This window comes from Eurytemora carolleeae, unplaced genomic scaffold (genome assembly GCF_000591075.1).
Source record: "Eurytemora carolleeae unplaced genomic scaffold, Eaff_2.0 scaffold225, whole genome shotgun sequence".
Lineage (NCBI taxonomy): Eukaryota > Metazoa > Arthropoda > Copepoda > Calanoida > Temoridae > Eurytemora > Eurytemora carolleeae.
In genome coordinates, this window is record NW_019396157.1 from 132,952 (window position 1) to 160,710 (window position 27,759).

General features: G+C 31.7%; 2 protein-coding genes across 4 annotated transcripts; both read left to right on the forward strand.

Annotated features, from left to right (window-relative positions):
- On the forward strand, positions 1-9,841 carry LOC111696692 (uncharacterized). Its single transcript, XM_023466393.1, has 4 exons — positions 1-102; positions 7,834-8,041; positions 8,303-8,972; positions 9,525-9,841. Exons 1-4 carry the CDS (start codon positions 1-3, stop codon positions 9,607-9,609), a joined length of 1,065 nt encoding a protein of 354 aa, XP_023322161.1. The 3' UTR covers positions 9,610-9,841.
- Positions 9,842-12,101: 2,260 nt separating this feature from the next.
- LOC111696698 (very-long-chain 3-oxoacyl-CoA reductase) lies at positions 12,102-18,201 on the forward strand. 3 transcript variants are annotated; one of them, XM_023466399.1, is made up of 14 exons: positions 12,113-12,193; positions 12,481-12,561; positions 13,176-13,256; positions 13,756-13,905; positions 14,150-14,257; positions 14,430-14,530; positions 15,640-15,711; positions 15,793-15,907; positions 16,290-16,354; positions 16,498-16,551; positions 17,124-17,195; positions 17,329-17,382; positions 17,775-17,884; positions 18,074-18,201. In XM_023466399.1, exons 1-14 carry the CDS (start codon positions 12,128-12,130, stop codon positions 18,079-18,081), a joined length of 1,137 nt encoding a protein of 378 aa, XP_023322167.1. In that variant the 5' UTR covers positions 12,113-12,127; the 3' UTR covers positions 18,082-18,201. The 3 variants fall into 3 exon arrangements, with proteins under 3 accessions (XP_023322169.1, XP_023322167.1, XP_023322168.1); XM_023466400.1 differs by having other exon boundaries at positions 18,077-18,201; XM_023466401.1 differs by lacking the exon at positions 12,481-12,561 and having other exon boundaries at positions 12,102-12,193.
- The last annotated feature ends 9,558 nt before the right edge of the window (positions 18,202-27,759 follow it).

Genomic DNA, 27,759 nt, shown 5'->3' on the forward strand with positions numbered 1-27,759 from the left:
ATGAATACAAGGTTGAGATGTGTTAAACAAGTGTTGAACAACAGATGTTTGTTTCATTCTTATGATCTTCCGGGCTTCTGGTGTAAAGTAGGTTTGTCTCAGGTATACCTCCGGGCTTCAGAGGCATACACAGGTAGGAATGGATCGTTTTCAATTTGTTGAAAAACGATCGTTTCGTTAACGAAAGTAAGTCCTTTTAACTTTTGACGATCGGTAATGATCTTTAAAGACCTTAAAGACAAAATACATTTTTTGGTCGTAAAATCCTTAGATCAAAAATTCTTTAAGCCAGAGAACATTCAGATAATTTCTATCGATAAAATAACCGTTTAAGGCAACATTCACAAACTTATCTTCTGAACAAAAATGAAATTAATTGTCATAAAACTCAGATTCATTGGCGATTTTTTTTAAAAACGATCGTTTTTAAAAAATGCAAAACGAGTGGATCGATTTCAAAAACCATAGTATTTTCGATCGTTTTAAAAACGATTAACAACCTTTGTATACAGGGTAAAGGAGGTTTTTTCCAAGTTAACTCTGTACTAGGTTTTGAGGTTTTGAATTTTAGAAATTAAGACTAGATTTTAGAAGTTTAGTTTTAGAAGTTAGAAAAGTTTGGTTGAGTTTAAAGTTTACAGATGTTGTCAAGGATTAAAGGGACTGTACGCCTAATTTCAAGTGACACTCTCTATTGATAGATGGCAATTCCCGATTCACAATGTTAACCATAACAGCTTGTATTTTCTTTTGGATAAGATGAGAAAACATTTAATAATTTTGAACACTGACAAATATAAATCTTGATTTTTCTACAAAAGTGAATTGCGCATTTAAACTGCAGCTGAGAGCATATTTATGAATTATTAGAAATAAACACTTTTACTCCTAGACAAACAACAATATTTTCTACTTTATTAACCAAATGAAGGGTTTAAACCTAGTACCGTTGTGATTCGAGCATTGCAATCTGTGCATGGAGGGTCACTTATAATTACGCTTTATACACTATACAGTCTCTTTAAATTGCAAATTCGAGATTCGCAATTGTTTAAGATTTTAATCTTTTACAAACCAAGGTTTATAACGCTTTGGGATTCTCGACATAAGGAAAAAATTTGACGCTTTGATTAATATTTATGATTTAAGTTACGCATAAAACCATCTGGCGTAAACCTGCGTAAACTTGAGATTCCATGTTTAATAAGAAATTACCGTGACCTTGAGAATAGAAGTCAGTATAGTTCAAAACTATTACAGGGTGTCCAAATTAAAATGGGAATTTAATGACCTTAGGATAGTCTTTGACTTAAAAAGTCAATGAAAAACTGCATTAAAAAGTTGAAGGTTCATGTATATAAAGTAAAGCAGACCACATTCAGAGTTAAAGGGATTGTTCCCTTTAAATACTGAACATTTTTGGTATAATTGTCAACACAAAATCGTTTTGAACATCCCATGTTTTTTAGAACACCCTGCGTAGAAGTCTACTAAGCCAGTATACTATTTTGAGGAGAAATTTCTCAGTTTATAATTACTCATGTGATTAATTATTGATCTAAGATTTCAGGGACGTTGCCCCCTCCCCCCCCCCCAATCCTAACAATTCAAATATAAAAAATATAGAACGGGAGCCCACAATTTTTTTTTTTCAGAAATCTTGATTTAATAAGTTTCAAAACAAACATAATTTTAAGATTTTCTTTTTTAAATTTTCTATATTGTAATTTGGACGGTTTTTGGTATTTTCCATTTTCTTTTTAAACGTATTTCCTGATATCCATTAATTTGATAGAAACACAAAGCACAACAAGGCCGGGCGTAACCACCATTAAAAAAAAAGGTTTGTTTAAAGATGACAAAGTTATCTGCTCGACTTCTTGAAAAAAATTTAAATTTCATTTAAATTGCACTTTTCTTCCTAACTTCAAATATTTTTAATACTAAATTGAATTTGGTGATAGTTTCGTAAATTTAAGGCCAAATAAAACTGAAAGGCCTCGAGTGCAATGTGCCACTTTAGGATATCTAAACCCCAAGAGTCCGAAATTTAAAAGAGTATCGTCGAACGAAACTCCCGAGTGTCCTTTTTGGGATCTTAACATTTTGTAGATTTTGATTCGACAAAAATGGAGAATATAAAGAAACTAAATAAAATAGTACCCCCCCCTTAGGCATTAATCTAGGACCAATAAACATGGTATAACGCCTCAAAAATTTGATTTAAATTCACAATCTTTAAATTACGAACTTCCAAGATTATTAAAAAAAAGTTCTTCAATGGGTTTGAAAAGATCCGGTGAAGTGAAAAAACATTAAATAGAGAGATATGAAGATACTTCATACAACAATTAACCCATTTGTGCCGCAGAATTGTTTTAGACCTTTCACTAGTGTTTTTTTCTTTGAATTATTGGCATATAATTTCTGTTTTCACGCTAAATGTTTTACAAGTTTTTTTTGTAAATATTTATATTCTCCGTTCGAGTTTGTGGTTTACAAGAATTACGTAATGTATAAATGTTAAAACATTTTTATATATTCGTTTACATTTTACATTAGTTTTGATAACATTATAAGGAGTTTGAGTTTGCGGATTTGTCTTTCAAAATTACAACAAATTATTGGTGTTGGAATTTGATCTTTCTTATGCAAAAGAATAAAGAAATAAGAGAATTCACAGTATTTGATAACGTTAAAAAATTTATACATCTCCTTGTACTATACAAATCTATTCCTTTACGACTATGTTTCATGAATGTTTAGAGCTAGCACGGTTTACTGCGGGGTATATGTTAAACATAGTTTTTTTTTCCGCTGTTAAACATTTCAATAAGTAATCTGCATTTTATGTGATTTAAAGTATATATTACGTTGTACTTAACGTTTCAGATAATATGAGATTATCTGTTTGCTAACGTACATTCTACAAAGGCAAGTTACTAAGATAAATCGAATTTTTATTTTTTTTTGTCGTTCCTGTTATGTAGTTTAGACGACAGGCACGTTACTAAGATAAATCGAATTTTTATTTTTTCACGTTCCTGTTATGTAGTTTAGCCGACAGGCACGTTACAAAGATAAATAGAATTTTTATTTTTTCACGTTACGTTATGTAGTTTAGACGACAGGCACGTTACTAAGATAAATCGAATTTTTATTTTCTCACGTTCCTGTTCTGTAGTTTAGACGACAGGCACGTTACTAAGATAAATCGATTTTTTTTTATCCTTTCACGTTCCTGTTATGTAGTTTAGACGACAGGCACGTTACTAAGATAAATCGAATTGTTTCTCCTTTCACGTTCCTGTTATATAGTTTAGACGACAGGCACGTTACTAAGATAAATGGAATTGTTAATCCTTTCACGTTCCTGTTATGTAGTTTAGACGACAGACACGTTACCAAGATAAATCGAATTGTTTATCCTTTTACGTTCCTCACATGTAGTTTAGACGACAGGCACGTTACTAAGATAAAAGGATTTTTCATCCTTTTACGTTCCTGTTATTTAGTTTAGCCGACAGGCACGTTACTAAGATAACAGGATTTTTTTTTATCCTTTTAAGTTCCTCTCAAGGTGTTTAGACGACAGGCACGTTACTAAGATAAAAGGATTTTTTTATCCTTTCACGTTCCTGTTATGTAGTTGAGACGACATATACCTCCAGTTGGACGTTTATTTCTTCTCTGTTTCCCTTCCTGTTAAATATATCTCAGACCTAGGTTCCACAGCCTAATTTACTTTAAGGTGCTTTAACAAAACTATATTAATCAAATAAGCCAGTTCTCCGGGAAAAAGGGATCTATAATTTTTTAAAATATTTAAATATCATTTTTCTGTTGTTTTCCCTCAGATTGTCATTGTCAATTGTCTGATTGTCATTGTCATTGTCAATAATTCATTAATAAATCATGATAGTTTTACTTTTCATCAATCCGATAGATTTTAAGTTTTAACCAACCCTGTAAGTAATTGAATATGATTCTTTCCTATCTTAAAAATCAAGTATATTATGATTTCGGCATTGCATTGCAACACATTATAGTTTTTAGTAACATTACAGCGACACCAAAACGAATCCAAGAATACTATAGGGTTTTTAATTTTCTGACATTTTTCATTTACAGAAGTAAAATTGTATTCTTCTTGGAATTCTAATTGGCCTGTTTTAAAAATACAAATTTTACAAAAAATGACTCCCTGAAATGGGTTGTCATGAAAAAATTGTAAACAAATGCACTGATACACATTCAAATTTTAAACAGATATTCAATACATGGTATTCTTGAAACTAGGAGGTTTTCCCGAATTAAAATCAAATTACAGCATATATAAATATATTGAAAATCGACTGATTTAAAGCTTTACAAAAAGCCACATTTTTGAGTACCGAAAAAAATTTATATAGGAAAAAAGTTTTTTGACCTTAGCTTTCCCATTTTTTATTTTTTTGAACTCTGTAATTTGTTTTGAACGTTGGTTTTTATGCAGATTTTATTAATACCGATATCAACATGCTTTAAAAATTAAAATTTTACTTATTCTAGTGAATTTTTTACATATTTCATCTTTAAACCTAGTTTGAGGGAACTATGTTTTTGATTTTTGTGAAAATGCATTTTAAAATTATGCCTTGAAATCCCAAGCAGAATACAATTTTGCTTCTGAGTCATTCTAAATTTAACTCTGTAGAGTCAATATATATTTAACTCTGTAGAGTCAATATATATTTAACTCTGTAGAGTCAATATATATTTAACTCTGTAGAGTAAATCTATATTTAACTCTGTAGAGTAAATCTATATTTAACTCTGAAGGATAAATCTATATTTAACTCTGTAGAGTAAATCTAAATTTAACCCTATAAAGTAAATCTATATTTAACTAGGTAGAGTAAATCTATATTTAACTCTGTAGGGTAAATCTATATTTAACTCTGTAGAGAAAATCTATATTTAGCTCTGTAGAGTAAATCTATATTTAACTCTGTATAGTAAATCTATATTTAACTGTGTAGGATAAATCTATATTTAACTCTGCAGAGTAAATCTATATTTAACTCTGTAGAGTAAAATCTATATTTAACTCTGAAGGATAAATCTATATTTAACTCTGTATAGTAAATCTATATTTAACTCTGTAGGATAAATCTATATTTAACTCTGCAGAGTAAATCTATATTTAACTCTGTAGAGTAAATCTATATATATCTAACTCTGAAGGATAAATCTATATTTAACTCTGTAGAGTAAATCTTTATTTATCTCTGTAGAGTAAATCTATATTTAACTCTGTAGAGTAAATCTATTATCTACATTTAACTCTGTTATAGAGTAAATCTATATTTAACTCTGTAGGGTAAATCTATATTTAACTCTGTAGGAGAAATCTATATTTAACTCTGTAGAATAAATCTTTATTTAACTCTGTAGGATAAATCTATATTTAATTCATATTTAACTCTGTAGAGTAAATCTATATTTAACGCAGTAGGATAAATCTATATTTAACTCTAAAGAGTAAATCTATATTTAACTCTAAAGAGTCAATCTATATTTAACTCAGTAGGATAAATCTATATTTAACTCTAAAGAGTCAATCTATTTTTAACTCAGTAGGATAAATCTATATTTAACTCTAAAGAGTCAATCTATATTTAACTCAGTAGGATAAATCTATATTTAACTCTAAAGAGTAAATCTATATTTAACTCTATAGAGTAAATCTATATTTAACTCTGTAGGGTATATCTATATTTAACTTAAAATTACGTATACAGTCCATTTAAGCTATAATGACCCAATGTTGTCCAAGATTTCCCCCTAGTGTCCGACACTGAGTCCGCCCCTCCGACCCTTCTTGACCCAGTGGACGCGGAGATCTCAATGCGACAAACAGATTCTAACGCCCGTCGGTTCCTTACGTTAGGAATTTATATATATATAAAATATATAGAATATATGCACGCAATGACGTAATTTTATTGATCCACGGCGGTCTCTAAGTCCTGGTTTATTCAGGACATTACGGAGTCAGTTTCTTGGAAACCATGATGAGGGTAGGTTCAAATTAGAAAACTCCAGTCCTCTGCAATTATTTTGAAATATCTAAATTACACTTTTTCGATGTTAAAAATTCTTAGACAAGAGGGTTAATATAGTTATGGAGACAGTTAAAAAACATGTTTTTATTATTCAATGAATTTTGGAAGATTTGCAAAGATTCCTTTGTCACAATCTCTGATATTCTTATCCCTATATCTTTGCATTTGAAATTCGGAGACCTTAGATATTTCAAACTATGAATCATCTTAGATCAATAAGGATAGTTTGAAATATCAAAGGTTAAAACCATCAGGTTGAAAAGATATAGTGATTGTAAAATCATAACTTGTGGCAAAAACTCAGTTCCTTTCCTGAAGCAAAATGGTCATCGTTCAATAATAAATGAAGAAACTCAGTACTCATTTCAATTTTTTAATTTTAACTTTTAATTTTCTAATTTTCAAATCTTTGCATTCTGGTTCTGTAAACTTCTAATATTTAAAGTTTAAGAATTTGATTTTTAAGAATTCAAAGTTTTAGATATGAAAAATCAGGTTGCACAGATATAGAAAAATTGAAATTAGTTTAATTTTGAATCTACATTATGTGGCAGACTTTTACAGTTCCTGTAAAAACAAGATTTTTTGATTTGTTTGCTAGATTAAGCTCTCATGATAAAATAGTAGAAAACTCTAAAGAGTGAATTAAAGAGTGAATATTCTTGCTTTTTTTTCTGAATTGGGTTTGATGAAGAATAGGTTTACTTCTATAATTTTTCTCTTTTAAAGGGTAAGTGGAAATTCAAGTGAGCTTTAATATTCAAAGATGACAAAGCCCGATTCACAACAGTACCCTACCTTTTCTGATCGATAATGCGGGCGCATATTGCCTTTTTTTGGTTTAAAAGTATTTAATTCTGATAATTCCTATATATTTTCCTGAAGTTGAAATGCGCAAGTCACTTTTGGAAATAATTAGTTTTTAAAATTCTGAACGTTGATATATAATTCATCCTTAATCACTCTAAGGTTGTTTAGGCCGGGTACCCTTGTGAATAGAACACTGTAATGTTTAGGCCGGGTACCCTTGTGAATAGAACACTGTAATGTTCACTAATTACGCTTACAGCCCCTTCACGGTTTTTTTCTTTAAATGAAGAGGGGTGAAAGGTTAGACCATGAATTAAGATTCGTCTGTACCTTGGGAGGACAAAAATATGGTAAAAAATGAATTTAGCTCTGACAGATTAGCCGGGAACTTCTTGCCTTTTGGGCAGCACAGACCTACAGAAATTTCAGGGTCCATCTCGTTGTGGTGGTTATATAAGATTCGCTCTACAAAAACATCAGAAAATTTTTTTTTTAAATCGTTAAAAATTTAAAACAGTCCATTTATTTTCTATATTTTTTCACAGACACTTTATAATTTCAACCCTTTTTAACTATATTGAAGAATCTGGATATTGATTCTGAAGCCAGTGTAATTATGTAAGAAAATGTATTAAATACATATTTTTTGAGAGTATATACAATTTAAAGTAATGTTCTATTTTAAATTGATATCGAAGTCATTTGTGAGAGTATATATATAATTTAAAATAAAGTTCTATTTTTAAATTGATATCCAAGTCATAAAATGTCATTAAAATTTTTGTAATTTTGCAAATAAACAAACATATATGCCATGAACATACAATCAACAGTTTTGTGGTTTTAACTATATCATTCACATCAATGTATGATAAACACGGATATTTTCTTCTTGAACCCTGATCCTTTTTTCTAGGTTGTGACGTGTTTCGCGGTCCTACTCTCTTGCAATTTAGTCCTACATGCTGCAGGACAACATTCAGACAAGAACCGGTTTTTGAAATCACCGAACGGCGAAGAACCCCAGTTTTTGACCCAACAAAATGGCGAAGAAAACCGGTTTTTGACCTCACAAAATGGCGACGATGTGGTAGGGAAGGCTGGAGTTACCTGGAAAAACACAGGTTAACAATGAAGTGCTCATCAGAGAAATTATATTTCGATTAAATGACAAATATTCAAAATCTTTCTTTAGTCTTCCATATATTTGTTTTACGATTTGTACATACATTCATATTATCATGGACAAAAGTTTTTAGAAGTAACCTAAATTTTTTTCCAATTAGTAAGATTTTTATGTATTTGAAACATTTTGAAATCATTATGAAAATGTTTAGAAATCTAAATCATAAAAAGTTTAAAAATTCAGCAATTTTTAATTTCAGGTAGCTACAATTTAATCACAATCCCCGTATCTAAGAGCAATACGATCGCATACAACGGAACTGCTGCGGAGAGTGTCTCAATTCTCGGAACTTTGGGAGCAATCGTCGGCGGTCTTTACTTTCTCGCCGGGTTCCCGTATGGAGGTCAATCGAGGTCAGGTCCCCAGGGAGCTGGAAGCAGAAGATTTGGACCTCCCCCACCTCCGCTCAGGTTCAGAGAGATAGATCACAAATCTGGATCGCTGCCTCATAGATCAGGGAAACTACCAGCCAGGGCGCCCCAGAAGAAACCAGTTCCTCCTCCCAGAAGAGAAGTTAGAAAACCGTTCCGTCCCGTCTCCTTATCCCGTCCTGGATCTAACGAAAGGTCGCTGTTTCGTCCTCGTCCTGTGAGCCTTCGTGGTCCTCCACCTCCCAATAATAGGTTCAGGAGACCCAACCCTCCTAGGGGAGCTTCCAACCGGAGACCTGTCCTAGCCACAGCTCCGCAGTTCAGAAAAAATTTAGCTGAGCCTTTGACCCGACCTGTAGCTAAGGTTCCTCAGGTCTCTAATTTCAGGGACCAGGAGAATACAGTCCTTCCGGAACCCGTTTCATTCCGCTCAGAGTTCCAAAATGATCTTAGTTCAGGGTTCCAGGAGGATCCTTTTGAAGAGTTTCGGAATTCAAAGTAAGTATTTAACTGTTTTTAATAAAAACCTTAGACCACAAACACTTCAGCATATTATCTTATTACTAAATTTTCTAATTCTTATATCTTTGCAACATGAATTTAATGAAATGGAGAAAAGTTCGCTGAACTACCAACCGCTGGTCCAAATCCTGAATCACCAATTCAAAGTTAAAGATTCGTGAGGATTGAAATCGGTGAGTTAAGATTTGAACCGGTGTATAGTTCAGTGAACTGGATCAAATAGTAAAGATTTAAACTCAGTTTAAAATTACATAAGGATCAGGAAATTAGTAGTTTGTGATGCTGGACAAATCAATTTCTTTAGTCTTTGTCACAAACTCTAGTTTTCTAATCCCTTTATCTTTACAATCCAATGCCGTAAAACTTACATATTTCAAACTCATGAATTCTGTTAGATCAAATAATCTAAGTTTAAAATATCAAAGGGTTACACTGTCAGCTTGCAAAGAAATAATAATGAGAAAATTGTAGTGTGTGCCAAAGGCTTAATTTGTTATTCCAAAGACTTACTTTTCTTTATTTTTTCAGTTTCCCCGATTCAGCATCTTTCCGTGAACTTTTAGACGAGCAGTTTGGAGATTTTACTTTTGAAAAACTCGGCAGAAGAAGTTAACAATAAACAAACTTTTTTTTCTCGATAATTGAAAAGTGACCCCTTTCTAATTCTTACAGTGCAATAATCATCAACTTTGTGACTAGTGAAAAGTGCATGTTCATATGATTGGCATGAGTAATTTTCATAAATTTTGTAAATCAAAGAAATTATAGTCCTTGTTATAAACTCAAATTTTTTAATCTCTATATCTTTGCAACTTGATTGTGTAAACCTTTGATATTTCATACTTAAACTATTTAATCTAACAGAATTTATAGTTTGGGTTGCAAAGATTTAGGAATTAGAAAACCAGAGTTTGTGGCAGACACTCAATTCCTTTCTTTTTGTATTGCACAGCTCTGCATTTCTAGAATTTGCTTCCAATTTATCAAATAATTTTAAAGTTATCGATTAGATTTGTTTCAAAAACATGATTAATAACTTTTTATGAATATTCAAAGTAAAATTATTTCGTCTCAAAATGAACAATGTGTGAACGTAATCTCTTATTAAAGATAAACTAATATTATCATAATTTTCTTTTTTATAATTAAAATACAATCCATGTGCTTAGTCTGCGATTATGAATAAAGCACCTTTTTAACTGTCATTTGTAAATTATGTAAGACGATTACTCTGCCATCTGGTGGTGGTGTTGTGTAAGCATATTTCATTAGAATGTTGATTAGCCTTCGACTAAACCAAATATTATGCAATATTAATCCACGCAATGTGAGACCAATATGTTCTCCATATATTATGTCGTTTTTTAGCCAAATAGCTTGTATCATACTATAGTTTATACTGAATATATTACTGTTCATTTAGAAAATAAACTTACATTGTAAATATCTATATTTATATATTAATGTAGTAATCTCTGTTTGTTTGTTTGTATATCCGATCTGGAACTACTGAACTGTTTTGCCTCCAATTTAGATTAAGGAATTCGTTAGAATTACGTTAATATTTTTAGATTGGTTGACAAATTCTAAATTGAGTGGATTGACTGTAATAGCGAAGCTTTAAAGACAAATCCATGGGTTCCCAAGCTAGTACACATACATCTCTATATAGCAGCATTCCTATCTTTCACTGTATTTCCACCGACCAAAGCCACAAAACTTGCTCGTAAATATTTCTAATTTGAAATGGCAGAACATCAGAAATGTTTGAATATGTTTTAAACGTAACCAGATAATTTGTCTCTTCTCATACTTTTGCGTAAAATCAAGAGGAGCTACGAGGTCACATAGTCTCACCAGTGATGACGCATGAAGTTTATCTTTTCCTTCTGTGTAGGCCACAATGGAATACCTTGACCGATTTGTCTCAAATTTTTATTTGGAAAACTCGGGAAAACCACGAGAATGTTCTTAGCTTGGTTTTCAGAATCTAAGTAAAGTGGGTCGACTTTTAAAGGGAAAAATAGCTAAAATCTAAATTTACGACCAAGCGCGGGTAAACGGCGGGTTGTAACTATGAATAAACTAAGCAACGCTGGGTTCTCAAACTAAAGTGTTTAAATACAACCTCCAAGATGAAGGATGCAGAAAATTATTTTAAGTTTCAGCAAAATTTTAATCAAAGATCCAATCTAAGTTTTCAATCAGTTTTCTTTTCTTTGAGAAGATTCTGAACAGTTTTATACTTTTCATCATTTCTACATTTTATTCAGTTAGACGCTTCAATCAACTAATAAATTTGATAATATGATTTATGTTGAAATGAATTAAAAAAATTAAAAATAGATGAATTGATAAGTAGGTGAAAGGATGAATTTATAAATGAATGACAAATCCGTTGAATTTAAGGGGACCCTTAGATAGATCGTCAAGTACACTCTCAGTATAGCTGTATTCTTACGTCACAAGTGTCAACGCATGTCTGACAAAATTATTAATAATAGTGATAATTTTAGACTATAGTGCTTATCTTACAGTAAAATAATTGCAACTTTATGTGTTCTTTATTTTCTGTTTTTCACTGTTTTATTTAATCTTGGAAAACATGTCAACTAATGTGCAAAAATTTCGTTTTTCTTTTTATATTTGACACTTGTGACGATGTGTATAATTGGTTTATTTCTCTGTAGCCACCTAGTGTACTTGAAAATCTATTTGGTTACCCTTAAAATCCGATTCACAGCGTTACCAACAAAATTAAGTTTTTCTTAGTTTTAAAAATTTTAATTTTGATCATTACGATATGTTTCCCTTAGAAGAGATACCACAAATGAAAATGAATAGGGTAGTACTTGAAAACCCCTCTCTAAATCTATAGNAAGTTTGTTTGTATTCTGACCTCTAATTATACCACTAACCCTCATTTTCCAGGTGTAATATCAATTACAAGGATATAGTAATTAAACAAGGAACCATTGTAGACTGTAGTTAGAACCAAGGTAGGTTTACAAAAGGTAGGGGTGTTTCGATTAAAATTTTTACTTCAAATCTCAGTTTCTAACATGAGAAATCCGCGAACGATTTAAACAAAATTCGCAAAATTAATTTTCCACTTGAAGTCACACGTGAAAATGGATTCTCTCAGTGAACTGACTTTGGCTATTCAAAGTGCGATAAGTTTAGTTCTGAACTGTCAGGTATCTTTCATAAAGATTATACAGGGATAACCACAAAGGATGAAACTGTAAAGACGACCTGAAACTCTTAGAATATGAAGATTTCAAGGTTTGACTTTTGCATATATAAAGGCATATTTTTAACTATTTCTCAAAGATAAAAAACTTACAGGTACTGGGGATTTTAAATATAAAAAAACAGACAAAATAAATTTCGTACAATCGTCTATTAAGTTCCATCTTTTGTGGGTAACCCTGGATATTCATCCTGTTCTTGTTTCATGTCTCATATTTTCTTTTTTATTCAGAAACTGATGATGATATTCACGGTTATCGGAGTTTTGTATTGCATATGTTTTGCTATCCATTTGTTTAGATACTTGTCAAAGGTAATTTTATAATTTTGTCTGTTTTTATTCTGATGCTTTCATACGTTTGTATATGTTTCCAGAGCCAAAAACTTTAGAATGGTGGATATCGAAATCAATGCTTGATCTCCTCTTTTTCTTAATCTCCAGATTAAATAATGCTTGTTCTCCTCCTGTTATTAATCTTCATATAAATTAACCGATCGGGATTAAAAATATCCCATTCTAAAGTTGTCAGCACCGGATAAACAGAGGCATTGTATGGAGTGAATTTTGTTTTAAAAACGCTATGGTAAATTTAAAGACTGCCAAGTGTCAAATTATTCAACAATTCTCAAATAATAAAAATTTTTCTAATGGTTAAAACGCTATCGTTATCTACTTTTAAGTTCTAACTCTATAATTTGCAGTGGTTCAGTTGTTATAAACACAAACTGAAATATACGTATGTCATAAGTTAAAAGTTCCATTTTTAAAGTGTTAAAATTGTGAATTATTTTATTGGGAAACTCCATTGTACGTAATTCGTGAAATTTAACTGCTAAATATATTCAAATCGTAATTTCGATTAAAAATTTTACTTCAAATCTCAGTTTCTAACATGAGAAATCCGCGAACATTTCTTTTTTATTCAGAAATTGATGATCTTATTCACGGTTATCGGAGTTTTGTCATGCATTTATTCAGCTAACCATATGTTTAAATACTTGTCAAAGGTAATTTTATAATTTTGTCTGTTTTTTTCTGATGCTTTCATACGTTTGTATATGTTTCCAGAGCCAAAAACTTTAGAATGGTGGATTAAATAATGCTTGTTCTCTTCTTGTTATTAATCTCCGGACTAATTAATCGATCGGGATTAAGGATGTCCAAATCTAAAGTTTTCAGCGCTGAGCTGACAAACTTAGAATTGAATACCTTTAATCCCGATCGCTTAATTTGAATATCCACTGTGGAAACTTGATTTCTGCTTAATCCTGCTCTTTTTGGATAACAATACTTTAAACTGACCTGACTAAAGATAAAATTAATCTTGGGACTAAAAAAAAGATGAGATTTAGCATTGATCTCGATATCCATAATTTTAAAGTTTCCAGCCCAGGATGAACTAATTTTTGTAATTGAAACAGCTCATACATTTTTTTACGAATAATGTTTTACTATGGATACGATAATTTACCGTTACGATTAATGTAAAATCATCTGTTTTATCAGTTTGTTCGTTGTGCTGTGGATGTGACTACACTAGGTGACTGGGCTGTTGTGACCGGCGCTACCCACGGAATAGGGAAAGGATTTGTAGAAGAGCTGGCGAGCAGAGGAATGAATATAGTTCTAGTTAGTAGAAATCAAAGCAAACTAGAGGTTACAAATTTATAATTTTGATAAAAATGCAAAAAAATGAAATTACATCCTTTTATTCAAAATTTATTTAGAATTGATTCTCGCACAAAAAAAAAGTTTTACTTGAGGATCAATATCTCCCTCAACGGGTGCCGTTGTCAATCTTAAATGAACTTGAAATTTATGCTTATAGTTACTTGAATGAGTTACAGGTCGTCATTAAAGTGTCAACTTTGTGAGTAGCCCTGTTTATTTATTTGTTTAGGATTTAGCTGAGAAGCTTGAGCGAAGGTTCAATATCAGAACAATAATAATTCCTGTAGATTTTACTCAAGCTGACACAGTTCTAGAGAAGATACAATATGGCATAATGGTAATTCTTATCAAATAATATATTGTAAACTTAGGTACAGACCACAGAATATTCAAAGTTTTGACCTCTCAACTAAAAACTTTAAACGCATTTCAGATCTTTCTTTTCCAATATAACTGATGTTAAAAAATCCACTAATGCATGACAAAATTATATATATAAATTGTTTCAGGATATAAAAGGAGATATTGGTCTGCTGATCAACAATGTTGGGATGGGATATGAACATCCTGAATATTTTCTAGATATTGAAAACTGTGCTCAAGTCTCAAGGTATATTTCATTACAATACAAAATTCATATTTATGGGGTATAATAGGAAGTTGGGAAGTTACTTAGGCATAAATAACTATCTATAAAACTATCATTTAATTATGCATGGCTATAACTTTTTAGACAGACAGTTTCACCTCATTTAGATCGGTCCTATAAGAGCTTGCACGTTCTGTGACACACTGTATAAATAAGAAACTTTGAAAAGAAAAAGAGGTTTTGCCAAAAACTTTATTTTTTATTATCTCTACATCTTTTCAACCTGGTGTCGTAAACCTTTCATATTTCAAACTATGAATTCTGTTAGATCAAATAGTCTAAGTTTAAAATATCAAAGGTTTATACCCTTAGGTTGGAAAGATTTGTGACAAAAACTCTAAAACCAAAAGTTCTGTAAACTTATGACGCATGCAAAAAATGACCACAGATATAATGAAAATGTTTGAGAAATATTCAAGGCTAAAACTACCATTTGTGCAATGCAAAATAACCTTAGGTGCGTGACATGTTCTGAATTTTACTGATTAACCCTGACAAGTGTTTAAAGACATGTATTGTCGAAGGGACTGTAAACATAATTTCAAGCGACCCTACATTTATACATTAAGTGATAGGTTCGATTTACAACTGTACCCTTTCCACGTAGAATATAGAATAAATAAATATGGAATTATGTTTTTTTTGTGGTTTCTTTACAAAATGAACATGAACATTTCTTCTGTTCTCACCAACTCAACATCACAACAGAGAGGTTGTAAGAATTAGACAAGATTTTATGGGTACCCTTGTGAATAGAGAAATCACTTGAAGTTACGACTATAAGTAGAATGTACGTATGTGTATTACATACGTTCAGGGTACCCACAAAGAATGAGACTGTTAAAACGACATGAAACTCTGTTAATATGACGATTACAAGGTTAAATTAAATTGTCTGTCTATCTGGCTTATCTAATGATTTGGCAAAGAGAGAATCCAGTTCACAGATGCAGAGAACCACGAGCTTAAGTAAACAGACAAAATATGTTTCGTACTGTCGTCTCTGAAGTCTCATCTTTTGTGGGTAACCCTGTATGTTATTATTGTACACATGACTTGACTAATTTCAGGGATATGGTGAGTGTGAATGTGTCTTCAGTTATAAATGTAACTCTAGCAGTTCTCCCCGGAATGGTAGAAAGGTAAAATTACTATTTTGGGTAAAGGATCGACGTCAGCCTGGTCGAATACTGGTTATAAAGGGTCTATTTAATTATATTTAGGAAACGAGGAGCTGTGATAAATATTGGTTTTCTTTCTACTCTACAGACCTCACCTATATTCTCTGTATACTCAGCTTGTAAAGCTTTTGTTAGACAATTCAGTCAGGATTTAGAGGTACAAATTACCGAGTTCAGAATGATTTTTTATTATGATATCTAATAATAGGGTCCAAACTCCACCACAAAGAAAATTACATTGAATTGGAAGAAACCAAATAAAGATTTGTCAACAAAACTCTTAACAATGTAATGCTTCTCTCTTAACAGTATCTTTTAATGCCATCTTGCTTTATGACTACATGCATAACTTTCATAAATATGACGGTCTACATCTGAAGGTTATCAGGAATTTGATAAAACAATACTGAATAAATCCCGTTCTCTCTGAAGTCTGAAGTTGCCTTAACCTTTGTGTTTACAAGCCAACTTTTTCACCTTAATCTCTTATTCCTTACCTTCATTCATTGTTAATTACGTAAATATATTTAATATTGCAGATCAAGTATAGAAGTAAAGGAATAATTGTTCAAGCGTTAGCTCCAGGTTTTGTTGTTAGTAATATGTAAGTAAAATATTACATACAAATTAACCATTTAAAGCACAATGTAAAGCTTTATTTTGCAAATAATACCATAAGATATAAAATATATAAATAAAATTAGTAAAAACAAAAATGTTAGAATAATACTAATATTCATCATTCAGGTCAAAAGTTGAAGAACCATCATTCTTTGTAGCTACACCACAACAATATGTGAGGTAAATTTACATGGTTTAGGTTTAGGGTACAACAATAATACAAAGTACTCACACAACTGTATTCTTTGTACCTACACCACAACAATATGTGAGGTAAATTTATTTGGTTTAGGTTTAGGGTACAACAATAATACACAGTACATACGCAACTGCATTCTTTGTAGCTACACCACAACAATATGTGAGGTAAATTTATATAGTTTAGGTTTAGGATACAACAATAATACACAGTACATACACAACTGTATTCTTTGTACCTACACCACAACAATATATAGGTAAATTTATATGGTTTGGGTTTAGGAAACAACAATAATACACAGTACACACACAACTGCATTCTTTGTACCTACACCACAACAATATGTGAGATAAATTTATTTGGTTTAGGTTTAGGATACAACAATAATACACGGTACACACACAACTGCATTCTTTGTACCTTATCTTTGCAACCTGAAAAGCTAAATCTTTATATCTTTGCAACCTGAAATACAACTAAAAACTAAAATTTCAAATTAATTTTGATATTGCAGTAAATTGCCCATGTTTATAAATAAATCAATTTTTAGGAATGATGAAGGAATCAGTAACAAAGGTTCTGATTCTAATGAGCTCATGAGGAAACAGGGGGAGGGGGAAAAGTAAGCATATTCATATTATTATGATTATTGTTATTATTATTATTATTATTATTATAATTATTTTATTATTTCTATAATTTCTAAAATCTTAATATCTTTGTAACCTTAAAACTTNTACAACTGAAATTTTTAGGACTGCTGAAAGAAATGCAGATGAGCTCATGAGGAAACAGGAGAAGATGAAAAAGTAAGCATATTCATATTATTATGATTATTGTTATTATTATTATTATTATTATTATAATTATTTTATTATTTCTATAATTTCTAAAATCTTAATATCTTTGTAACCTGAAAACCAAAATTTGTATATTGTTGTAACCTAAAAACTTAAAATGTTTATATCTTTGCATCCTGATAATTTAAAATCCTTATCTTTGCAACCTAAGCACTTAAATGTTCATATCTTTGCATCCTGATATTTTAAAATCATTATCTTTGCAACCTAAACACTGAAAATGTTCGTATGTTTGCATCATTATAAATTAAAATGCTTTATCTTTGGAACCTGAAAAGCTAAAACTCTATATCTTTGCAACCTGAAATACAGCTGAAAACTAAAATTTTAAATTTATTTAGATATTGCAAAGTGTCATGGATCAAAAATGGGAAGCAGGACATTCTTGATATTCAGAAGGAGGTGAAATCTAAAGGAAACCGAAAGGTTAAGAAAGTGGTAGAATCCAAAGGTGAGAGGCAGTCCACCCCTCCCCCTTCTTGTCCTCCCCCAATGAGCAATAAAATTAGTAAAAACAAAAATTAAATTTACATGGTTTAGGTTAAGGATACAACTATAATACACAGTACACACACAACTGCATTCTTCCTCCTACTAAGGAACAAAGCTACAGAGAAATTTTAATTTAATTTTTGTTAAGAAGAATAAAGAAGAACTGAAGAGAAAACAGGAGGAGGCTGAGGAGGAGCTCTTGAGGAAACAGGAGGAGATGAAAAAGTTGTTGTAATTCTTGCTAATATTGATAACAAAATAAACAATTTAAAAATTGATAGATTTCAGTCTAAGTATCAATTAAACCTTTTGATGAAATTTATAAGACTTCTAATATTTAACAGTGTTAAATGCTAAGTTAAAAACCAGCCCAGTTTATAAGGAAAATTTTACAAGTATAAAAAGATGGATAAAAAAATGTTAAGTTAAAAACAAGAAGATATTAGAGAGGGAGGGTTTAGGGGAATATGAATATATAGAGAGACCTGTGGCCGAATTTAAAGAATTTGAGCGGCGGTTTAAATTTAAGCCGCGGTTTAAATATGGTTGTTTCCACTTAAAATTGTATCAAATGTTTCAAGATTTAAGCTGGCGCTCAATTTAAACCGGGTTTTGGCGGATTTAAACCGCGGCTCAAATTCTTTAAATTCCATCTCTGGTTAGAAGAGTAGTAGTAGTTCTGCCTGTGAACCCCAGACTGAATCTACTACGAAAAGGTGGCCTTTTTATACGGCCGGGTATTGCATAATGATGATGAAAAACTAGGACATATTTGATGGCTTGTAAGGGAGAGAACGTTCTAGAATATGCATATTGCACATTGATGACAAAAATATAGGGCTTGAGAAGATAGAAGTTGTAAGAATGAACTAAATTTATAATTCAGAATGTTCTAGAATATGCATATTGCATAATGATGATAAAAATATAAGGCTTGTGAAGGTAGAAATTGTAAGAATGAAATCAATTTATAATTCAGAGATTATAAAGATAGAAGAGGAGGGGAGGGGAGAAAACATGTACAATAAATACAAAACATATATTTCTGTAAACTAAATAAAATTTTCTTGATTCTTAATTGTCCAGAGTAACAAAAGGAAATGAGCTCCATCGATGCTGAATATCTCATGAGAAACCTCTCCGTCATATATCTCATCTCTAGTAGGAGCCAAACAGTTATTTTGATAGAAAATATCGTTAGAATTTATAATCTTGGAGATTATAACAAAGTATGCATATTTTCTCAAGAAACAGGATCTTGACCTCTTGCAAGGATCTTGGAGGTTCATTATCTTTGAAAAAAAGTGTTCTCAGATAATCCCTGTCTTTGGGAAGGAAACATCTTTTGGGAAAGAAATGTGTTCCTTGACTGACTTCAGAGGCCAGAGTTTTGGTTTTCTTTGCAACAGATGGAGATGCAGAATCAGAAATAGATGATTCTTCTGAATCCTCCCTTCTCCTTTTTTACTGGCAGCCTTGTGCTCAGTATCTGACTCATTATCAGGAAACTTGACAATATCATCAGGAAACTTGACAATATCATCAGGAAACTTGACAATATCATCAGGAAACTTGACAATATCATCAGGAAACTTGACAATGTTTGACAGGATTGCTCTGCCAAATTTGATGACATTTTCTGGGATGGAGTCAGCATAATTCTTGATCACTGTTGCTGTGGACTGACCCATAGCCTGTTGTCCTGATGGTCTTAAAGGGGTTCTGATGTTTCCAGTTTGCCCAGCCATGTCTCCAGATTTTGGGTAGAAAGTTGTCACTCTCAGTTTTGTTTGAGAAGTAACCATCTAGGTATTCACTCTTGAACCAGGTGTGGTTCTCCACTAGATTGAGCAGAGAATACAGCATAGTGATCCTCTGCATAGGATTTGAAGTAGGAGATGTATGATGAGATTGCATCATACACTCCATTATAGAAGAAGGGTAATGGAGCAAGTCCCCAGGACATGATGGTCTTTGAGGCAAAGACCTGAGCCACCATTGTCCCATCTTCTGTTTCCACTGCATTTTTGAACTCCTTGATTGTTATTCTCAGAGCAACTGATGGCCTAATTCCTCCTGAGAATATAATAAGAATACAAACAAGGAGTTTTCTTGCTGCCTCCTCACTCCAACTCTCTGGATTGTCTGTGATAGATTGAACTGCATCAAACACAGACTTCAGATTTGCAATGTGTTGGAAAATCTCCCGAGTTCTTTTGGAATTGTGTCTCAAATCTTGGCCTGAGGACCTCTGCTCCTCCTTGTTTATCATTGTCTTCAAACCTGCAACCTTGTTGTGAGCTCTCATGTCTGCTGAGTTGCTTAACATTCTTAAATGTATATGTTGCTCAAATGCTGTTTTTTCCTAAAATGAATAGTCAGAAAGTGATGAAGAAGTTTGTTGAAAATGAAACAGCACAAACAAGCACAAGTGCTTGTATGCTTTTGCTGCCTCAAATCTTGTAATTACACTTTTGACAGTTTTCAAAAAATCAGAAACATTTGGCAACACAGCCTATGTTTGCAAGGAATGAAGAAGATTTGAAGAGAAAAAGCCAACAATTTTTGCTTCCCAGTACATGAGGATGTCCTCAACCAACTTGATGTACCTTGTCTTGACCTTGGAAGTATTTGGACCATTAGATTTCATATAATTAGTGAATAATTTTATGAATTCTACTGGTCCTTTGACCTTCTTTTTAGGAGGAAGCAAAGATAAAGTTGGCTCATTTTCTGTTTCAGCATTTTTCATTTTTTGAATTGATTGTAATTTCAAAAATTTTTGACAATGTCTATGGTGTGTGGTTAGGTTTTTTTTCATGACCCCACACCATGTACATTGCTTGACAGTGTTTTGAATTTGAATTTTTTTTACTTGATTAACATCCATGAAATGGATTTTAATCATATGCCTCCTGATATTTGAGGCATTGTAGAACAACTTGTCACAGATGGTACAAGATGTTTGGAAGATCTTCTCAGAAGATTTCATACTTGAATCAGGTATATTCAAACATAACTAAAAAAGTGGGTGGAGCACTATGGCCACACCCACTTTTTCATTTATTAATCAATTTTCTTCGTTTTTTTTGCAAAATCCTCATATTTTTTTGAAGATTTCATACTTAAAATAGAATTCTACCTACATAACCCAAAACAGGGCGGAGCACTATGGCAACACCCACTTTTTTGTTTATTAATTGATTTGCTTCGTTTTTTTTAGAAAAACCTTCAATTTTTTTTGACGATTTCAAATCTAAGATGGATTTCTACATACCTAATTGATGAAGTGGGTGGAGCACAATGGCCACACCCACTTTTTATTTATGAATGGATTTTGTTCGTTTTTTTTTTACAAAATCTTCATTTTTTTTGAAGATTTCATACTTGAATCAGGTATCTCCAAACATAACTAAAAAAGTGGGCGGAGCAGTATGACCACACCCACTTCTTTATTTTTTAATGGATTTGCTTCATTTTTTTTGCAAAATATTCAATTTTTTTAACAATTTCAAACCTAAGATTCATTTCTACATACTTAATTGATAATGTGGGTGTAGCACTATGGCCACACCCACTTTTTTATTTTTTTGCAAAATCTTCAATTTTTTTTTTTAGATTTCATACTTGAATCAGGTATCTACATACATAACTAAAAAAGTAGGCGGAGCACTATGGCCATGCCCACTTTTTCATTTATTAATCAATTTTCTTCCTTTTTTTTGCAAAATCCTCAATTTTTTTTTAAGATTTCATACTTGAAATAGAATTCTACCTACATAACTGAAAACAGGGCGGAGCACTATGGCCACACCCACTTCTTTATTTATTAATGGGTTTGCTTAGTTTTTTTTACAAAATCTTAAATTTTTTTTGACAATTTCAAATCTAAGATGGATTACTACATATTTAATTGATAAGGCTCAAATTTCTTGGGGAATCTCTCAAAGTATAGAACATGACTGAAAAAAAATTCAAGTCACTAGCTCTCATGGTTCATAAGGTTATGGGCTCCAAATTTGAAAACTGAAATTCATAATGTACATATATGTATAACAGTACAAAATTTGAAGTTTGAATTTGAAATACTCCAAAATGTATGAACTAAAATTTTAGAGCTGTAGGTCAAATACTTTTTGAGTTATTAAAGATCAAAGTTGAGGAGCTAGGCTATATGGAAGCTTAAGCTTCCATATGGTCTAGCTCCTCAACTTCAAACCTTAATAACTCCAAAAGTNTTATCTAGCCCCCATCCTTTATATTCTAGTTCCAGCTAATATTATCTAGCCCCCATCATGTATATTCTAGTTCCAGCTCATATTATCTAGCCCCCATCCTTTATATTCTAGTTCCAGCTCATATTATCTAGCCCCCATCTTGTATATTCTAGTTCCAGCTAATATTATCTAGCCGTCATCATGTATATTCTAGTTCCAGCTCATATTATCTAGCCCCCATCCTTTATATTCTAGTTCCAGCTCATATTATCTAGCCCCCATCATGTATATTCTAGTTCCAACTCATATTATATTCTATTAGGACAAAAATAAAGACAAGGAATGCCATTCCAAACTTTCAATTTTTTAGTACTGTGATATTTTTAAAATTGTTCGGATTCTTAAAATTTTCGTTTAACAGATACAGATATGTCTTATGAAATATTTATAAAATATTAAAATTTCTATTTTTTTCCTCAAGTCTAGCACACCTCATATTTTAAACCCGAAATTAAATTCAAAATTTTTAAAAAGATTTTGAGATTTGTTTAGAGTTGAGAAAACATGAAGGAGCTCAAACTTGAAAGTTAATTTTTATTTTTGTCATTCAAGATTATCTTGAAAAAAAATTGCCCCTCTACCCGACCCCATAAACGATCTTTTTAATATTTAAGCGTAAAGCGGACAAATAAAGGATTTTAATAAATTTTTGTTTGTGAAAATAATAAATATTTGTGGAAAATTATATTTCTATATTTCTCTCCTATTACTTCAGACAGCACATAATGAGTATATTAAAATCATATTAAATCGTTATTTATCCATTTCGGAAAATATTTTCAATGTTTTTGGTCATTTTATTTTGTTTCAGACGAAAAGTAATTATATTGCAACTACGTTTCAAAAAAAAGATTGTATGTCGTTTTATAACTAAAATAAAGAATGGGGCTAGATAACATGAGCTGGAACTTATTGTGAAGAGAGGGTTGGGTGGTTTTTATTTATTAAAGAGAATGTTCAACTAAATAGTAATCAATGTTCTAATTCAGGTTCATCAGCTCTCGGTAGGTGTTGTCCGAGATCTTCTAGAGTGCTTGTAGTAGAGTGTGCAAGATCTGGGTTTTTTCTCATCATCAAGAATTAGATAATACGAGTTACGAAGCATAATCAATACTCTCTACAAAATTATGAAATATTAAACATCAATTATGTACAAAATAAAACGAGCACTATTTAACTTCCTTTTTTCATTTACTAGTTAGAATTACATAGTGTAGAGTATATTTAAAATAATCGGTTCTTTGTANCCGTCATTTTTTTGTTGGTATTTTGTCCAGACATCAGGGATGGGATTATCTCTGATTAGGGAGGAGAGAGGATTCAGATTCTATAATTGTTAGGTGCAAGAGATTAGATCTATGGGAAAGAACAATAATTCCATCATTTACTGCTTTTAACGTTGAAATTGTCTGAAATCAAGGATTCAGGAAAACAGGGATTCACTACAAACTAGAATATAAAGGATGGGGGCTTGATAATATTAGCTGGAACTAGAATATAAAGGATGGTTGATAATATTAGCTTGAACTAGAATATAAAGATTGGGGGCTAGATAATAGTTGCAATTAGAATATAAAATGGGGGCTAGATAATCAGAGCTGGAACTAGAATATAAAGGATGGGGGCTAGATAATATGAGCTGGAACTAAAATATAAAGGATGGGGGCTAGATAATCAGAGCAGGAACTAGAATATACAGGATGGGGGCTAGATAATATGAGCTGGAACTAGAATATACAGAATGGGGGCTAGATAATATGAGCTGGAACTATAATATAAAGGATGGGGGCTAGATAATATTAGCTGAAACTAGAATATATAGAATGGGGGCTAGATAACATGAGTTCGAACTAGAATATAAAGGATGGGGCTAGATAACATGAGCTGGAACTAGAATATACAGGATGGGAGCTAGATAATATTAGCTGGAACTAGAATATACAGAATGGGGACTAGATAATATGAGTTGGAACTAGAATATAAAGGATGGGGCTAGATAATATGAGCTGGAACTAGAATATAATGTATAGTGGCTAGATAGTATTAGCTGGAACTAGAATATAAAGGATGGGGCTAGATAATATGAGCTGGAACTAGAATATAAAGGATGAGAGCTAGATAACATGAGCTGGAACTAGAATATAAAGAATGGGGGCTAGATAAAATGAGCTGGAACTAGAATATAAAGGATGGGGGCTAGATAATATGAGCTGAAACTAGAATATACAGGATAAGGGCTAGATAATATTAGCTGGAACTAGAATACACAGGATGGGGGCAAGATAATATTAGCTGGAACTAGAATATAAAGGATGGGGGCTAGATAATATTAGCTGGAACTAGAATATACAGGATGGGAGCTAGATAATATGAGCTGGAACTAGAATATAAAGGACGGGGACTAGATAATATGAGCTGGAACTAGAATATAAAGGATGGTGACTAGATAATATTAGCTGGAACTAGAATATACAGGATGGGGGCTAGATAATATGAGCTGGAACTAGAATATACAGAATGGGGGCTAGATAATATGAGCTGGAACTATAATATAAAGGATGGGGGCTAGATAATATTAGCTGAAACTAGAATATACAGAATGGGGGCTAGATAACATGAGTTGGAACTAGAATATAAAGGATGGGGCTAGATAACATGAGCTGGAACTATAATATACAGGATGGGAGCTAGATAATATTAGCTGGAACTAGAATATACAGAATGGGGACTAGATAATATGAGTTGGAACTAGAATATAATGTATAGTGGCTAGATAATATTAGCTGGAACTAGAATATAAAGGATAGGGCAAGTAATATGAGCTGGAACTAGAATATAAAGGATGAGGGCTAGATAACATGAGCTGGAACTAGAATATAAAGGATGGGGGCTAGATAAAATGAGCTGGAACTAGAATATAAAGGATGGGGGCTAGATAATATGAGCTGGAACTAGAATATACAGGATAAGGGCTAGATAATATTAGCTGGAACTAGAATATAACAACTTTCTCTTTATAGACGCAACAGATAGAATTGATTAGTAGCGATCAAAAGCGCATATTTTTCGCCCATACCCCATACCCCCTTTCAGTTTTTGCGAACACTCCCTTTAACGACCACCGCATTGTATTCGGAATTCTTAGGGTTTCTATTTAATGTAATATCTAGATTGTTTTCAAGTAATAGATTTCATATTTCTGTTGAAAGAAAGAAAAATGCTGATCCTCGCACTTTCTTCTTTTTTCTTTTTTTCCTTTTCTTTCAAGTATATACTTATTTTATCTTCACTGTTCATTAAACATTCTCGCAATAATTACTCGGATAAGCTTTCAAATTTTTTTCTTCATAACAGTATTGTTTGGCTCCATTTTTCTAAGAAACGATTTTGTCTTCCGAACGATCAGGATTTTGAAAAATGACTTTGATTGTTTCTTTAGTGACAAAAAAATATTGAAAACAAAAAAATTGTTTTTGAAATGAAAGAAACAAATTAGAGATAGTTTTTGAAAAGAAAAACGATTCTTTTTTAAAACGACAGTTTTCAAAACGAATTTTCAAAGGTAAGAAAAAAGAGTATTTTTAAAACGGAACGATTGTTAAACAAAAATTGTTTTCAAACTGATCGTTTTTCGAAAGAATAAACAATCCGTTGTTCGAAATTGAAAACGATTGATTTGAAACAAAAATCGACTTTTCCTTAAAATGTATATGGATCAAAGTATCAAAACTTGCTATAATTTTGTTATGGCCATGTTATGGTCATAACAAATTAACAAAATTGACTTTTTAAAGATAACATTCATAAACCATGCTTATTCAGAAAAGTGTTTTAAATAATTTTACTATTTTTTTGGGTCAAAAGCTATTGTTTTGTTTTTGCAAAACTCAAGGTATTGACGTTACATTTTTTGGTTTCAAAAACTTAAAACTAACACTCAGTTCAGCTGTTTCTTGATTAAACAAAGTCGTTAAAATAAAATGAAAAGATTATTTAAAGAATGTCTATAACTTTGAAATGGATTTATCTATTTAAAATTAAATTTTCATAAATTCAATTACTAGGTTAGAAGCAAACAGTTTCTTCGTATCAACTGTGCTTTTTTAAATATTTGAAAATTGTGCGTCAGTTGTTTGTTGCAATCAATGACCTGCCTTTGTAAAAAACCGGTTCTTACTGGACCTGTAGAAGTGAGAACTTGTATGCTGAGTATCGTTCATCTTGAACTCTTGAACTCTATATCAGATTTAGGCACATTTAATTTTAGGATTAATGCTTGATCAATTTAATTAATCCCTAGATCTTCAAAAGATAAATGGGATCAAGGCTTGATCACGGAATTCCAAACACGATTTTTACATAAATGCGATTTATGCAATCCCTATATCTTTTATCCTGATGGCTTAAACCTTCGATATTTCAAACATGGATTATGTGTTTTAACAGAATTCATACATAGTTTAAAATATCAGAGGTCTATGACGTTGGCCGTTTCAAAGATCGGAAATCGGAGATAAGAAAATCGGAGTTTGTGACAAAGACTCAATTCCTGAGTGAGATTTAATGAACAAATTTTTATAAAGAAAGATTTTTTCTCAGTAAATGCTAAAATTGAATTTTGATTTGGGTCCATTTGAATATAATTCCTGTTTTACCAGGGGATAGGTTCATGCCCTGTCAGCATATTTTAAACAGAAATAAAGAATACTTGAATGGAATTATTTCTTTATTTGGTCTTGTTAAGAGGTTCTCAGGGAAGTTTTCCCAAAAATAAAAGAAGGTGATGTAGCGACGCAAAAAACCGTTTGTTTGTATCCAATAAAGGTCAAAACTGCTAAACTGATCAAGCCTTTTTTTGTGGAAACTCACATGACCAAGAAAAGGTTAAACAATGTTGCCTCTTTAAAATTTTGATTTGTCAAAGTTTACTTGAAATCCACCAATAAAAACAGAAAGCCTCTAGTTTTATTTATAAAAGCAGATTTTTCTTCTGAAATTAAATAATCAGAATTTCTGTTCCTGTCATCTAACTTTGAATTTTTATCCTAAATTAAACCTAACAAGCTAAAACAAGCTCTAATTAGCAAAACTCATTTTTTATCATTTTACCTTGTTTTGTTGCTTTCAAATTCTACATTGTATTTCCTAAAGGGGCTGTAGACACAATTTCAAGTGAGTAGTTTACAACCCTTTAAACCTTTAAAGGGTACCGTTTAAAAAAATGTAAAATTCTGGTAATTTCCCTTTAATAATTTCTTTAATAACCGCTTCTACAGAGAAACCTCAGTAAAAAATTATGAATTTTCAGTTGATCAGATTATCACGGATTAATCCTTGATTAGACAATTGTGAATCGAACATATCCCACTCTATAAATTGAGGCTCATATGTATAACAGTACGTCTATAACAGTCTCCTAAAAAAAGGAAGAATCAAGGTTATAATGCAAAGAAAGTTAATTGAAGTTGCGTATACTCTGCGTACATATTGAAACCAGCTCTCTCTGGGCGGAATTTGTAAACTTTAGTATCCGAGGAGGTTAAAAGCATTAAATTTT

Bases quoted from the DNA above. Each gene is read 5' to 3' on its own strand.
- LOC111696692 (XM_023466393.1), top strand. From the start codon at position 1: ATGAATACAAGGTTGAGATGTGTTAAACAAGTGTTGAACAACAGATGT. The intron at 103-7,833 runs GTATACCTCCGG...CCTTTTTTCTAG, and splicing joins GTAAAGTAGGTTTGTCTCAG to GTTGTGACGTGTTTCGCGGT. The intron at 8,042-8,302 runs GTTAACAATGAA...TTTTAATTTCAG, and splicing joins AGTTACCTGGAAAAACACAG to GTAGCTACAATTTAATCACA.
- LOC111696698 (XM_023466399.1), top strand. From the start codon at position 12,128: ATGGATTCTCTCAGTGAACTGACTTTGGCTATTCAAAGTGCGATAAGT. The intron at 15,712-15,792 runs GTAAAATTACTA...AATTATATTTAG, and splicing joins CTCCCCGGAATGGTAGAAAG to GAAACGAGGAGCTGTGATAA. The intron at 17,383-17,774 runs GTAAGCATATTC...AAATTTATTTAG, and splicing joins AAACAGGAGAAGATGAAAAA to ATATTGCAAAGTGTCATGGA.